Raw genomic sequence first — 16,340 nt, forward strand, 5'->3', positions numbered from 1 at the left:
CTATGTCGAGCTAAACTTGCACATCGGTTACCTGCGTACGAGGAGTACACGAGTACTGCTGCTCAGAGGCGTTTCCTATATTTCAAATAATAATTAAAGGGTAAATAATCATAAAATGACAACCAGGGCAAAAATGTAGTAATCCTAAATATTACCTCTTACGAATTGTATACTAGTGTACTATTTTCTATTCCTTGCGATATAAACTTCCTTAAGTGGTGTGCGGATGAAGTAGTAAAATACAAAAATGGTCAAACAGACAAACATATGAATGAAAAGAATCTATTTTTGAAAATATAATGCAACTGTATAGATAAAAAAATCTACTCACCAAGCAGCAGTAGGAGAAAATGCATACGAAAGGTACTAAAATTTGCAAACATATAGCCAGTGGCTCCTCCTGTCAGAAAGGTTGAGGGGGGAAGAATGAGGAGTGAAGCAAAAGGACTGAAGAGGCTTACGATAAGGGGCAGAGTTCGGCAAACTCGCCCAGAAGTCCGGGTCAGGGGAGACTTACCATACGGGATGATGAGTGAAGACTGACTGTTGGGGACTGACTCCCAGACAAGATTTGGAAACCTGAGAGCTTAAAAGGTGTAAGGTACAGTAATACACAATACAGAGATTATTGCCAATACTTTGCACATGAGTTAATAAGAACAAAAAGCTAAGTGCATTGCATGTGACAGAGGCAAGGGGAAGGGGTTGAAATACAGACAGGTCAGAAAATGAAAGAAAACGAAGAAAGGAAGAGTTACTGTGAAGAAATGCTGAGATTGAAGAAATTGAAGTAAGTCAAAGCCAGATGGATGGTGATAACCATGGACATGTTGCAGCACCTCCCACCTGTGGAGTTCTGAGAACCTGATGTCTGGGGGAAGACGTGTGAAACAGGCATCAAAGTCACAATGGTAATGTTGTAGAGCATACTCTCCAACAGGATATTGTTTATTTCCAGTATTTACCCTCTACCTATACCCATTCATCCTAACCGATAACTTGCTGGTAATCGTGCCTATGTAAAGACTGAACTACGTTTACATAACAGCTGGTATATGACGTGTTGTTTCACAGGAGGCTCTTCCTTTGATAGTGTATATTTTGCCAGTTACAGGGCTGGTATAGGTGATGCTAGGAGTGTGCACAGGGCAAGTCTTACAGTGGGGGGCGGTCTCAGGAGTAGGAGCCATACGGTAGGACATGGGTGTAGAAGGAGCATAGGGTCTGACAAAGATATTGTGGGGATTGGGAGGGCAATGAAAATCTATTCAAGGTGTGGTTGGCAAAATCTCAGACAGAATGGACCTCATTTCAGGATACAATTTTAGGAAGTCATAGACTTGTCGAAGTAGCTGATTAATACATTCAAGACCAGGATAACACTGGGTGACAAGTGGTGTACTCCAAAGCTGTTTTTATGAGGGATCAATAGTACCAGGATTGGATATGATGGCCAGAGAAATCTGCTTTCGAACTAGGCTGGTGGAGTAAATGTGTCCAGTGAAGGTTAAGGTGAGAATGATACTGTAAGGAGTCTGCATCCAAACAACTATGTTTGCCTCAAATGCCAAGGCTGTATGGGTACTGTTGTTCATTAATGTGAACAGAAGTGTGTAGCTGACCTTTCGTGAGGATGAGATCAACATCAAGGAAGTAGAATGGGATTCAGAATAGTACCATGTGAAACTGAATTGGGCGAATGTATTAGAGATTCCAAGAATTTTAACAGGTCAGCCTTGAGTAGGACCATGTGAAGCAAATGAAGGAGAAGCTGTTGAGGTTCTGGAGGAATGTGGATAGGGTGTCCTCACCCTCGGGGATACAGATAGCAAAGATGTCACATTGAATCTGAACCAGATGAGGGGTTTAGGAAGGATTTCTCTACATTGCCCACGAATAGGTTGGCATAGGATGATGCCATGTGGATGCCCATAGCTGTACCACAGATTTGTTTGTAGGTAATAACTTCAAAGGAGAAGTAACTGTGGATGAGGATATAGTTGGTCATGGCAACCAGGAAGGAGTTGTTAGTTTGGAATCTGTCAGGCGCTGATAAAGGTAGTGTTCAATAGCAGTAAGGCCAGGGGCATTGGGACGTTAGTGTACAGGGAAGTGGCACCAATAATGACAAGCAGGGCATTGTGTGGTAAAGAGACAAGAACTGTTGAGAGACGGTGAAGGAAATGGTTGGTATCTTTTATATAGGAGGGTAGGTTGCAGGTAATAGACTGAAGGTGTTGGTCTACGAAAACAGATATTCTCTCTCCATGGGGGCACAGTAACAGCCACAATGGGGTGGCCTGGGTGGTTGGGTTTGTGGACTTTAGGAAGCATGTAGAAGGTAGTAGTGTGGGGAGTGGTAGGGATGAGGAGATAGATGGACTCCAGGGAGATGTTCTGGGAAGGGGCTACGGATTTGAGGAGATACTGGAAATACTGCTGGATTTCTGGAATGGAGTCACTGTGGCATGCTTTATAGGTGGATGATCTGACAGCTGGCAGAGTCCCCGCAGTTCAAAGCAACAGTGGTGGATCCTATGCTGCAGGTAGGATTATAAGCTTTGGGTCAGTTTTTAAAAGGTGGAATGTTGTTCTTTACTCGGATGTAAGGTTAGTTTGCATGTTGAGGGATTTGGGGAATGATGGTGAGGCAAAGTTCGAGATTAAGAAATTCTGAAAAGTTAACAGGGGATGATTTGGGGGTGGATCACTGTTGGATGGAGGAGTAAACTGAGTCAGGCAGGGTTCTACATTGGTCTTTGATGGTGGGCTAAGGTTTTTGGAGGAAAGGTTCATGACTGTGTTTCGGGTCTGTTTAGGTTCTCAATTCTGTGTGGTGCGGGAAGGAGTTTTGGAGGGTGGGCCAAACGTAGTAGGTCTGCGTCACAGGGTTTGTCAGCTGTGAAGGGATGTGGGGGAGGTTTGGAGGTGGTTGTAGAGGTAGTGGACAGTGGTACTCTAAGGAGGGAGTAGGAAGTGAGCAGGGTGGAGAGAGATTTGTTTTTTGAGGTGGCCTTGTGCATGTTCCTCTAGTTCCTGGAGGGCAAGAGTTTCAATGTGTGTTATGGACTCCAAGAATTTGGAATTGCATAGCAGGATAATTTTACAGGTGGAGAGAAGGTATTGCAAGGGGGTTTGGGCTTCATCAATATGGTTTTGCAGGACTATGTTGGAGAGGGCTAAGGGTTGGTGGAATCTGAACAGATGGATGTCATTGTGGAAGGAAAGGTGGCAGCCGGAGACGGGGAATTTGATGATAAGACCATTTGGGGGAATTCCATGAGCCTAGCAACAGTGAAGGAACAGTATGTGGGATTGGGTTCTGGCTAGGGATAAGGAAACTTTACTGTATTGATGCAGATGGAAGGAGGAAGGGTCCATGGTGGTGGAAAATGTGCGAAAAAAATACATAAATAACATAGAACTATGTCTGAAAAATTCACAAAAATACACCCAAATACATGAGAAAAATCATGAAAAGGGTGAAACGATTGAAAAAGGGGGGAAAAGATGAAATCTGAGGGAGTATGACGATAGTTAAAGGCGAAAACTCACTAAAATTGGTGTGAAGTCACAATGAGATCAAAGAAAATATATAAATAAAAAAAATATTTTACTGTTGGTTGCAGGTCAGAGGGTGGATAAGTGTGAGGAAGGGGGACGGCAGATGTGACTGGATGAGGTAAAATTCGTAGGAGCAAACTTAGATAGAACGAAGAAAGAGTAGGGGGTGGGGAGGGTTTGGCAGGATGAAAAACTAGATCATGTGGCACTGGAAAGGTGCAGGAAATAACACACGAAAAAATGGGAGAGTGATTAATTTGAAGGTTTATGATATCAGCAGGAGTAATTTGGGGCATATGATGCTGCACCAACAGTCAGTGTGGTCTTGTAGCCATCTGTTGAGTGAGACTGAGATGACCGATACATTGTGGCTCAGAAGTAGCATGGGCAGTGCGTTTGTATGGCAATAAGAGAAACACACAAAAGAAGAGAAAGAAGGACAGGCATTGAGTATAGTAATGCATTAGAAAATATTAACAAAGGGAAACAGCACAGGGTCAGAATGGAAGAAAAGGCATCAGGCTAAACCAAACAATGGAAAATCCATGATGGAATAAAACAATATACTAATATTGTTACATTCCATTCTGGATTTTCCATTGTTTGATTTAACATTGTCTGGCCTTTTACTTCAGCATGACTGCTACCAAATTATCAACTTGGATGAACGGGCACAGGCAGAGGGTGTACACTGAAAACACACAATTTCCTTTTGGAGAGCACTCTCTGCAACATGACAGTCATGACTGTTCCACCGGATGTGCCATCTGGATTCTTCCTGCAGGCACCAGTTTCTCAGAACGCCACAGGTGGTAACTGGTACTACAGTGTGTCCTTGGTTCTCGCCATCCACATAGGGTTAATTTTCATTAATTTCTCTGGTCTCAGTGTTTCTTCACATTAACTATTTCTTCCTTTACGCTGAAAAGGAAAGGTGCTACTCACCATATAGCAGAGATGCTGAGTCACAAATAGGGACGACAAATGGACTGTCACAAATAAGCTTTCAACCAACAAGTCCTTTGTCAAAAATAGATCAAAAGTGAGCGCGCGCATGCGCATGCACACGCACATGCACATGCACACAAATGCAACTCACACACACGACTGCAGACTCTGGCAGCTGTAGCCGCACAACAGAGTGGCTTCAGCTGCCAGACTGCAGTCATGTGTACATGAGTTACGTCTGCGCGCATGTGCATGTGCATGTGCGTGTGCGTGTGCATGTGTGTGTGCGTGTGCGTGTCAAAGGCCTTGTTGGTCAAATGCTTATTTGTGACAGTCCTTTTGTTGTGCCTATCTGTGACTCAGCTTCTCTGCTATATAGTGAGTTGCAACTTTCCTTTTTATAATATTGTTACATTACATCCTGGATTTTCCATAGTTTGATTCTTCCCTTACTATCTTTCATTTTCTGATCTGTCTTTCTCTCCCTCCCCTCCCTCCACCTCTATTGCATACAATGAACTTAGCTTTTTGTTCTTATGAACTCATGCTCAATGTTTTGGCCATTATCTCTGTCTTGCGTATTACCCTATCTTCCACCTTTAAGCTCTCAGGTTTTCAAATCTCATCCAATGCAGTGCCCAACAATTAGTCCTTCCTTCCCATCTTGCCCGGTAAGTCTCCCCTGACCTGGGGTTCAGGGCAACTTTTCCAGACTCTACTCCTTTTCCTAAACCTCACCAATTCTTTTCGTTGACCCCTCTTCCTTCCTCTTCAACCTTTCTGCCAGAAAAAAGAGTCATCGTTTATATAAGCTTGCAAATTTTAATATCTTTTATAGATGTGTTATCTTGCCACCGCTTAGAGCAGATTTTTTTATCAGATAGACAAATGTATATTATAAATCTGTTTAATGTGTTTAATGTGTTCGCAACAAAAAATGTAAAGTAAATGTATCTTTTTTTCTGTAGATTGTTGAAGAGACCTGGCATAAAAAAGTGAGTTATTAGATGTGCAACATTTATTTAGAAGACAACCAGTTGCGACAGACAAATACAACAATTTTCACGCATTGCCTGCAGGTGATGATGTGATTACAGCTGCAGAACTCGCCTTTCTTCTCCTCCGGTGCCACGCCGCCGCCTCCGCCACCCTGCTTGCCGGACTTGCTGGGTTTCTTCCCACCGCCACCTCCCCCACCTCCGCCACCGCTTTCGCCGCCCACGATCCCTTGCGTTGAGATGTCTGTCTCCTCAATGCCCATTGCCTTCATCTGCTGTGCCCTCTTCTCCTGTGCAGAGAGGAAGGCACGCGGGTCCGACAGTGCGGCCATGAAATCTGTTAATGGAGAAGCATGCAAGTGTTACAACTCTACTTGCTCTGATTCCACTTGCACTGTAAACACTACTTTTTCTTCTTTCTTTTGCTTAACTAATTACTATACTGCACGTACATGACGTAACAAAATTATTTTTCAAGCTGTGTTTTCACAACCATTATTCTTCACAATGTGACTGAAGATTTCAATGATGACACTCGTACAAAGATTTTATGTAGAAACATCTCATATAATGAACTGTATAAAAATCAAGCTTGAGACAAACAACTTGCACTTAAATCCTGAATCCTTTAATAAGTGTAAGCTATGGACTGACATACATATTTTGAAAGCTCTGTTTTTATATCATCTAAATAATACTTTGGCTTCTTTCAAAATTTTATGGTTTAAGCAGTATTACCATTCAAAGGTGTTGTAAGAAACACAGATAGTCACAATTTTAGGAAATAATAGGGAAATTTTAGGGAATTTTAATAAATCCAGTTTTACAAGTCTGAATCTTTCTGTATTCAAAAGTGTATACTTTTACTGAGAAAGCTGATAAATAATGAAATACCTTAAATATAATATTTTTGTTTCTAGAGTATTGTAAAACCTTGTCAGAAAATCTGGGGGAAAAGTGAATGCATAACATAAAAACCTTGTGATTTTCCTGTAACCCAAAATAGCAACATCTCAGCTGCAACACTTGTTGCAAACACGGACTGTCCTCCACTTATCTCTTCAAAGCTTTAAGCCTAGGTCATCCCTAACATAAAATGCAAACTGCTAAAATGCTGACAAAACAGGTGTAGAAAACACACGACACTTTCGAACAGTACCCATCTGTAGTACAGACCTCCGAAATTCGCTGATAGCTTACAGACAAACAGCCCACACCAGTCGAGCAGCAAGAATTCCGTTCTGCGAATCTCCCTCCAGAGACATCTATACTCTACAATTAGTGCACCGCAATCATTTCAGGTACCGTATTTACTCGAATCTAAGCCGCACTTTTTTTCCGGTTTTTGTAATCCAAAAAACCGCCTGTGGCTTAGAATTGAGTGCAAAGCAAGCGGAAGTTCTGAAAAATGTTCATAGGTGCCGCCACAACTAACTTCTGCCGTCGAATGTATGTAGCGCTACACAGGCATCCTTTGTAGACACAAAGATGAATACTGGCGCCAAAACCTCTGTGTCAGTAAATAAAATAAAAAAAAATTGGAAGACGAGCATTTTTCTCCGCCCGAGTTTCGACCACTGCATTTTCATACATTATCCAACGAAGTAAATACAAATTCCGTATTGTTCATCTTCGAATTTCAATGTACTACGAAAATCCGACTGGTAATACTGGGATTTTTGTCAATATGGCCAACTCTACGTTATGAATTTTTTCCTACCTGTGAGAAGAGATGGTTGCTAACAGGAACCTGATGAAATTTGAATCACATGCAGTATTCTCTTCACCACAAGAAAAATACGAATATAAACATTTTGCCATGTATTCTTTCGTGTTTGCTTCTATCTCATTTAAATCCTGTCTGCCAAATGAACTATGAAACTAGAGTGAGACAACAGCAAACGCGGAAGAATATACGTATTGTGTCATGTTTATATTCGTATTACTCTTATGCCTAATAGTGATACAGTCAGAAATGAAGCATGGCAATTGACTAGATTTTTAAATCTAAGATGACTAATTTCTGTGCAGAATTTGATGTACTAAAGAAGCAGCCGCAAAGATTTTCAAACGGAGAAAAATTTTCGCCAAACTCTCGTTCAGAACATGTTATATCATACGCAGTCTATTATTTGGTTCTTGTTGATCATTATCAAAGAAAGCAGCAGTGTAAGTAACAACAAATAGCAGTCTCTTGCCATTTTTTCACTAATGTGACGATTCCTCTCTTTTTTTTAATTGTAGGCGGTGGTAGCGCGCACAAAAGCAAGCCATGCCGCGAGCAGCGACAGGCCGTAAACACGCACTATCAGAAAGCGACAAACAATGCATGACACAGTATAGCAATGCATTTTCAGCTTAGAGTGACTGACGTCAACACCTATAACATTGAAAGCGGCACTTATCAGATCAAAGCAAAATAAGCAATCGATTCAAACCAGACGAAGCACGTGAAAAAGGAAGGGTATCCGTATAAATACGGACGGAGCGCCTGACGCATAGCAATGGCTACCTGGTACAGCTTAACTGCTAAGCTTTCGACTCGAACCAAACTACTGTAGCTGTATCACAGTCTAACATTATGTGGCTGTATCGTCATTCATTCGACCTAAATTGTGTCTCATATTACAATGGACCAACTTTGTTTCGATTTGGAGGTGCGGCCAAAAACTTTTCTCTCCCCTTGAATTTCGAGTCCCAAATTTCAGGTGCGGCTTAGATTTGGGAATTTTTTTTCCCCTTATTTCGAGTCTCATATTTCAGGTGCGGCTTAGATTCGAGTGCGGCTTAGATTTGAGTAAATACGGTATGCCCCACCCTTGGACAGATATCAGAATGACGTACCTTCAAAGCCGTCAGGCACATAGATCTTCAGCTCGATGTTGCAGAACAGCATGGGCAGTGACATGGGGAAGTTGGCCTCCGTGCGCAGCGAGATGTGGCGGTAGCCAGCCTGCAGGCCGTCCAGTGGCAGGATGCGCTGCCCCAGCAGCTTCCCATTTTCGTCGTACACACCGAACCGCAGAACCGCCAGATCGGGCAGCACCACCTGCAGGCAGTTCAGGTTGGCTTAAGTTGTTGTGCATCTCACAGTCTGCCCAGGGCCGTGACTGGGAAAGGGGAGTGGCAGCCGAAGAGGGAGCGAGATGGGTCGGGGCCTACCGTCACTTTATCCGTCCCACATCTTGAGAGTGCGGTGAATGAAACAGAGGAGAAATCTGGGGAGGGAATCGAAGTTCGGAGGAAGAGATAAAAACTTCTAGGTATTCAAAAGATAGAGTAATTCTCTCAGAGATGGCAAAGACTCAGAACAGTAGGCAAACAGAATGGACGGTGTCTCCAAAAGACGTTATAAGATGAGCATCGACAAAAGTAAAGTGAAGGTAATGTAGTATAGTCCAATTTCATTGGTATAAAACTTGCCCACTCCATCTGCCTGGCTGGTGCAACAACGGTATGAAGATTATTTTGAAGAAAAACAGTTTCAGATGCCATGCTTAACTGTCTACGTGTTTGACATCTTTAACTGTGTTGGCCAACACACTAGACTGTATTTAAATGAAGCCACACAACCGCAATTCTGTAAGTGCGGTCCTAGTGCTGTACTGCCATGCCTGCCATTAGGGTACGTATCGAAGCTATGTGCTCCATTCGGCTCGATGTCAAGGTACACTTATTTTGAATTTGTAAACACTGCACATTAATTCAAGTGTTGGTAACTTTTTCTCAAGGTATTTGTCTTGAATGTAGCCTTGTGGATGATGATAAGCAGTTCAGATGAGAAGAGAACAGAAGTTTTGGAAATGTGGAATTGTGGAAGAATGCCGAGGAATGTGTGGCAAGAGTAATGAGGAGGTGCTGAATAGACCTGAGGAATGAGACTGTGACAGTCCTCCTCCCCTCCTTGATGCAGATGTGTGCCCCTCCCCTTCCCTCGCCCATACCATGGGTGGGTCCGTCTCGCGAAGGAAATGAAGGTTCTAAAATCTAGGAATTGTGTCAAATACATCAGATACTTCTGAAATCCTTTAAGATATGATCATTCTGTTTCACCCAGACAAGTTGCGAGAGAAAATCCTCATTAAACAATGTAATGTTTCCTTTTCTAACTATATTAATTACACAGATATTGGTATCATATTTGCATGTTCAAATAAATCCTAGGGCAATGACTGTTGATTTTTTTGTAAAATCTTTATTAGCCATGTTTGCATGTAGGAAAACAGATAACTAGTTTCAACCACTTCCAGTCATCTTCAGATATGAAAGACATTGAAATGGAGGGTTACGAGACAGCAATTGCACTCACCATTAATGAAGTTTACAAAAGATTTTAACAAAATTATGGAACAGAACAGAGTAGAATATATATCTACATCTACATACGTACTCCAAAAGCCAGCATACGGTGTGTGGCAGAGGTTTCCTCATACCCCTACGAGTCATTCCTTTTCTGTTCGACTCTCAAACAGAGAGGGGGAAAAACAACTGTCTATATGCCTCTGTACAAGTCCTAATGTCTCTTTTCTTATTGTCTCATTCCTTAAGCAAAATGTACACTGGCACCAGCAGAATTGTTCTGCTGTCAGCCTCAAGTACTGGTGCTCTAAATTTTCTCAACAGTGTTCATTGAAAAGAATGTCGCCTTCCCTTCAGGGACTTCCATTTGAGTTCCCAAAGCTTCACTGTAATACTTGCATGTAAATCAAACCTACCGGTAACAAATCTAGCAGCCCACCTCCGATTTGCATCGATGTCTTTCTGTAATCTACGTGGTGGGGATCCAAAAACTCCAGTAGTACTGAAGAATGGGTTGCACCAGAGTTCTATACGTGATCTCCTTCACAGATGAACCACACGTTCCTTAAGTTCTCCCAATAAACTGATGTTGACCATTTGCCTTCCCTACTACAATCTTTAAATGCTCGTTGCATGGTGTGCCTATTAGGAAAGGACACTTGTCAACTGGCTGTTGACAACACAAGGGAACATCAAGTGTATATACATCAGCTGTCATAAAATTAAGTAAAACCTGGACAGAGAAGTAAGTGAGACAAATGAACACGTAATAGTATAAAAATTACATGAACATTACATTGAAGACACGTCTTCATGCACAAGTACATAATACACATAGAGACACATTGTTGTCATCCATTCAAAGTGACACAGAAAATCTCTATAACAAGTATTGTTTATGTGTACAGATGAAAGAAATCACATTAACATGGGTTGTCTAAAATTACACAAAATATAAAGACTGCCAGTACATGTGAGCATTACAAAGAGACTATGTCCTAACATTGTAATGACCACATATATTGGACTTTTTTTACATTTTCTATAATTTTAAGCCAACCTAAGCCAATGAAATTTCTTTCAGCTGTACACATGCAAAATACCTGTTATAGAGATCAGTATACATTAGGATACCGTTAGTCCAGTTTATTTTAATAAAAGATTTCATAACATTACACCATCTGCAAGAACTATCTTTGCAGCTTTGTGTTTGTATTTATGCAATTAGTCTATTTTACTCTAATAATTACATTGCAGCAATTGTAAATTTAAAGATTTTTGGTTTTACTTTAAAACTTAACTGCATCCCACTTATTATACTACTTGAGATTGTAATATACTGTACTGACACCTCCTGGAATTTTCTTCACCTATGAGCTTCAGCACTTAACTGTGGTCAATCTGCTAATGACCAGCTTGTGGAAACTTTGACTACTGCTGTCACCAGACAGCACAGTTATTTTCTGTGTCATTTTGAATGAATGACAAAAGTGTGTGTCTTATATTACAAGCACAAGTTTGAGGACATGGCTTTAATGATATGTTTCAATTTTTATGCTATTATCAGATCATCTATGGCACACATAGACTCGCATTATGATGCTTCCATGTCCAATTTTTACTTCATTTTAAAACAGCTGATACATGTACTTTGCAATTGTTATTAACAGACAACTGAGAAAAGTGTCCTCTAATCGTAGACATGGCTTTTTATATTCTGGTATGAATTGTTCCATAATTCTGTTAAAATCTTTGGTAAATACTATTAATCTTGATTGCAATCACTGTCTTGCAACCATATATTTCAATATCTTTCAGATCTGAAAGTGACCAGAAACAGTCAAAACTAGTTACCTATTTTTCTATATGCAATTTTGGCTAACAGATTTTTCAAAAAGTCAACATTCATAGAAATAACAAATTGCTGTCTCTATACTGACAATGTCAGATTAACAACAATATGATAGTAATTGGGGCTACTAGTTCTATAGTTCTACGAAGAGTCGAATTCAATGACGTTTCACTCTTCAAAATCTGATCAATCATTCTGGAGAAATTACAACATCTATAAATTTTAATTTAACTTTTCTAACATGAAACTTATTCTCAAATAGTACTAATCAGATTCCGTAGAGTGAAACACTGTAAAATACATCTAGTTTAGAACTATGATATTATCTACAGAAATTACTATAGTGTCATCTGATAATACTAAGATAATACCAGTACCTATATAATTAACATAGCTATGGAAAGAGACTATATGTTGTTTAGTGATGACTTTTTTCACATCTGCCTGGCTGAAAACAGACTTACAATATCTTAAACCGTTCCTGAGTTGAAACACTTAGTTGAATTGGCAAGTATAATATATAGAAAGGTATGTACTCAACATTAATTCTGTCCCATAATTTTATAGTTCTCCCATATACATATTTCTATGGAAATAATCTCAGCAAATTGTTTTGTTAGTGTATCATTAAAATTGCATTCAACAATATACACAGGTTATAACTTATATTTCATCTGGCTAACACACCACGCAGCACGAAGGGCACTGAACAAAAATGAGGAAATGAAACCATTTAGCTAGACAGAAGTGTTTTTAACTTTGTATGTATTACAGACGTGACAGGTCAGACAGAAAAGAAGTGGCAGAATGTTCACTATTTACACTTTAACAACTTCTTCCTCATCAATAACTGCAGTAGAGCATTTGCAAAGAGAACAAGCAGGACTTCATGTGCTACACACATCTACCACTATATATTTCATAGTAGAAAACACATTTTACCTTTCTGAAGAGGAACGGTTCTTCATTGTACACTGGATTCAGCCCATTTCCTGGAACCATGCGTGTCCTGAATTCTTTTCTTATTGTGTCTGTAGGCAAGCCGTACATGTCTACTTCCACATAAGTGCTGACTTTCTTGTCTGACAGGAACTGCCCAGCTATTACCTGCAACAATAAGTGTGCTAATGTTAGTCATTTGTTTGCACTGCTGCAACACAAACACTACAGTGGCTCATAATAGAAAGCTGACTCTTTTCCTGATGTCCTCACAAATGATGTCCTAGAAAGACCAAACAAGAAAAATTATGCTTTCAGTATATTCTGTGATGCTCCAAAAACCTCCGCTTTTGACTGTGCGGATTACATCATTCTACTTGGCCAACTACAGTGTTACGACACAATTTATACATGGATGTAGTCTTTATCTTCATAATAGTGAGCTGTGGGTCACAACGGCCCTCAGAGCAGATGAACATAGTATGTCAGGTCCCACAATAGAGTATGTAACCCAGCAATACTTTGCAATTGCTAAATACATATGGGATTTGGATGTACATTGTAATCTCTCAGTTCCTCTCCCCTTTCCCCCTCTAATTATCAATCTCCTCCTCCTCCTGCCCCCTTTTCTCTGTCTATCCCCCCCCCCCCCCCGCCCTCTGTCTTCTTTTCCTCTCCCCTCTCTGTCCACTTACTCACCCCCCCCCCCTCCTCCCTCTGACTTTGAGCCTTTTTTATTGGCGTTGCAAAGAAATCCTCGACTGGGAACTGAAATGAATGAGTAAATCAGTGGGGATCATTGGTATACAGGGTATGAGAGAAACCTCTCCAGCTGCTGGGTCTATGAGGGTAGGAGCTTCAACGAAAATGTTCTGCACGGTTTTAATTTGTGAATGGGAAGGACTGCAAACTTTTGAATGATTCAGATTCCACAACGGTATTCTAATCATAAGCCCATAAACCATAAATACAACTTTCCTGCTTTCTGTTAAAACCAACTGCGACGAATAAAACGAACAGCACTTTGTTGTGCATACACTTTTTTTTTAATTATATGCAAGGAGAAAGAAAATCTCTAGGAGAAACAGTTTGCATAGCAGTATAGATGCCCTGATATCATAATTAAAACTTACTGTGAGAAAGTAAACTAAACTGCATATTTTCACAGCACAGCACTGCACGGGATTTCTTATTGCAGTTGGTTTTCACAGAAAACCTGCAAGTTTTTGTTTAAAAAAATAAACAGCCTATGTCCATCGCAATGTTTATTACAGTATTACACAAAGCTGTATAGTCTATGAGCAGAGCAGGTTCAGTTCATCACAAGCTAAAACAGTATGTAGCGATCAGATTAGTGACTATAGCGGGACTGTTACTGATGAGCTTGTACCATAACACATGGACTCGACTCTAGTTAAGTAAATTTTCATGTAAATAAAGAACCGTATTAATTGATGTGTGCATTTGTGTTGTAGAAAGACGATAACAGCCACCGATAACGACATCCCCTCCTTTGCTTCCTTGTGGTACAAGACTCTACACCACTTGTGAAAGCAGCCATGTTATATACCAACTCTGTAGCAACCACTGCACTGTGTTTTACATTGGTATAACAACCAACCAAGTGTCAATTAGGATGAACGGCCACCGCTAAACTGTTGCCAACACAACATGTGAGATTTCAATGGCTGCTTCACAATCCATGCCGCAATAGCACATCCTTTGCTGACTTAACCTGCTTGGACTTAAGGTAACTCACTGTCCCCCCACTCAACAGTGTGTGTGTGTGTGTGTGTGTGTGTGTGTGTGTGTGTGTGTGTTTTAGCTAGGCTGCAGACGCTCCCCCCAACCCCCTCCCACCACTCAACTCTCACCCCACTCTAACCCACCCCACACCCACACTTCATCCCAGTACACTCACCGTGGGCCACGAAAGAGCTGACAATCGACTGAGCACAATATAGAGAACCAGGCGTGTGCATGTGAGTGAGTGATTGTGTGCATGTTTTCCTTACAAGCTTGAAAAAGGAAGTTTATTGCGAAAGCTAGCAAAGCTCTGTAGCTTTTGTTTGTGTATTTATTGATGACACAGCAGTTCTGCCTTTGGTGAGTCATTTCCAATTGCTGGTCTGTTCTGTTTAGCCAATTCGGCCACGTTAAATCAGTTGTAGAAGACTAGTAACATTGCAACATATATAAACAGCATTATATTTTCAGTCCAATATACAGAATTATATTTTCAGTCCATAATCAAAGGGTTTTGTCAGATTGACATTCAAATCCATTATTCACTCAATAGTTGCTTCGAGAAATCCCATTCTTCAGCTGGAATATACTGGCATAAGCCAAGTTAGTCTTTCTTCTTGGCACTTTCTTGTGAAGAGGAAATTGAAATGTTAGCACCTCTCAACTTTTCTGCAATGCTTTGAAAAACCCGGGGCTACAAGATGGTGTGACTGTCTTCCCTTTAATGTAGTGTAGTCACCACATGAAATCAGTGGGCAAGTATACTCAGTTATTTTGAACAATCCTCTATGCAACTCTTAGTCTAGTGCACTAAGACCACTGACATCCTCAGGTTTCATCTTGCAGACAAGGAAGGACTTTCTGGACTACAGCAATGAAATATGATTGAATTTTCTCACTTTGAGAAAATAGAATGAGCGATCTGTTTTACTTGTTAAAAACATACAAAAGCCAAGATTGCATAAATATTTCTTTATTTAAAAGAACTGTTTTTGATACACTGTTGTCATCTCCAGGTCTTAAAAAATCTTTTTGTTATGAAACATGTTCGCTTTAAACTAGACCTCATTCAAAGTTGTTGTGTGGATAAAAAACAGCATGTTTTTAGAGATTTGTCATAACTGGAAACATTTAAAAATATAAAGCACCTTGTGCAAATGAGAGGGCCCCCCCCCCCCCCAATATATATTTGTCACCCTCCAAGATTTTTACTCTCCACTCCATTCATCCCTCCAACACTAAATTGGTGAGCCCTTGGTGCCTCAGAACATGTCCTACCAACCGATCCCTTCTTCTAATCAAGTTGTACCACAAACTCCTCTTCTTCCCAATTCTGTTCAGTACCTCTTCATTAGCTACGTGATCTACCCATCTAATCTTTAACATTCTTCTGTAGCTCCTCATTTCGAAAGCTTCTATTCTCTTCTTCATCCACAATGTATATATCGAAAATACTCTCTTCTTGTCTAAACTATTTATCCTCCATGTTTCACATCGATACATGGCTACACTCCATACAAATACTTTTAGAAAAGACCTCCTGACACTTAAATATACACTCAATGTTAACAAATTTCTCTTCTTCATAAACACTTTTCTTGCCATTGCTAGTCTACATTTTATATCCTCTCTACGATCATCAGTTATTTTGCTCCCCAAATAGCAGAACTCATCTACTACAATAAATGTCTCGTTTCCTAATCTAATTGCCTCAGCATCACCTGATTTAATTCGACTACGTTCCATCATCCTTGTTTTGCTTTTGTTGATGTTCATCTTATATCCTCCTTTCAAGACACTGTCCATTCCATTCAAATGCTCTTCCAGGTCCTTTGCTGTCTCTGACAGAATTACAATGTCATCGGCTAACCTCAAAGTTTTTATTTTTTCCCCATGGATTTTAATTCCTATTCCAAATTTTTCTTTTTTTTCCTTTACTGCTTGCTCAATATACAGACTGAACAACATTGGCGATAGGCTACAACCCTGTCCCA

General features: G+C 40.4%; 1 protein-coding gene across 4 annotated transcripts in view; it reads right to left on the reverse strand.

Annotated features, from left to right (window-relative positions):
• LOC126106314 (1-phosphatidylinositol 4,5-bisphosphate phosphodiesterase) overlaps positions 1 to 16,340 on the reverse strand; it is a 409,255-nt gene that overhangs the window by 28,598 nt on the left and 364,317 nt on the right. For all 4 annotated transcript variants that reach the window (XM_049912540.1, XM_049912541.1, XM_049912542.1 and 1 more), the window contains 3 exons: positions 12,604 to 12,768; positions 8,355 to 8,559; positions 5,623 to 5,847 (listed from right to left, as the gene is read on the reverse strand). In XM_049912540.1, coding sequence (XP_049768497.1) covers positions 5,623 to 5,847; positions 8,355 to 8,559; positions 12,604 to 12,768 — 595 coding nt within the window. The remainder of the gene's footprint in view (positions 1 to 5,622; positions 5,848 to 8,354; positions 8,560 to 12,603; positions 12,769 to 16,340) is intronic.

Source organism: Schistocerca cancellata, chromosome 10 (assembly GCF_023864275.1).
Source record: "Schistocerca cancellata isolate TAMUIC-IGC-003103 chromosome 10, iqSchCanc2.1, whole genome shotgun sequence".
NCBI classification, from domain to species: Eukaryota; Metazoa; Arthropoda; class Insecta; order Orthoptera; family Acrididae; genus Schistocerca; species Schistocerca cancellata.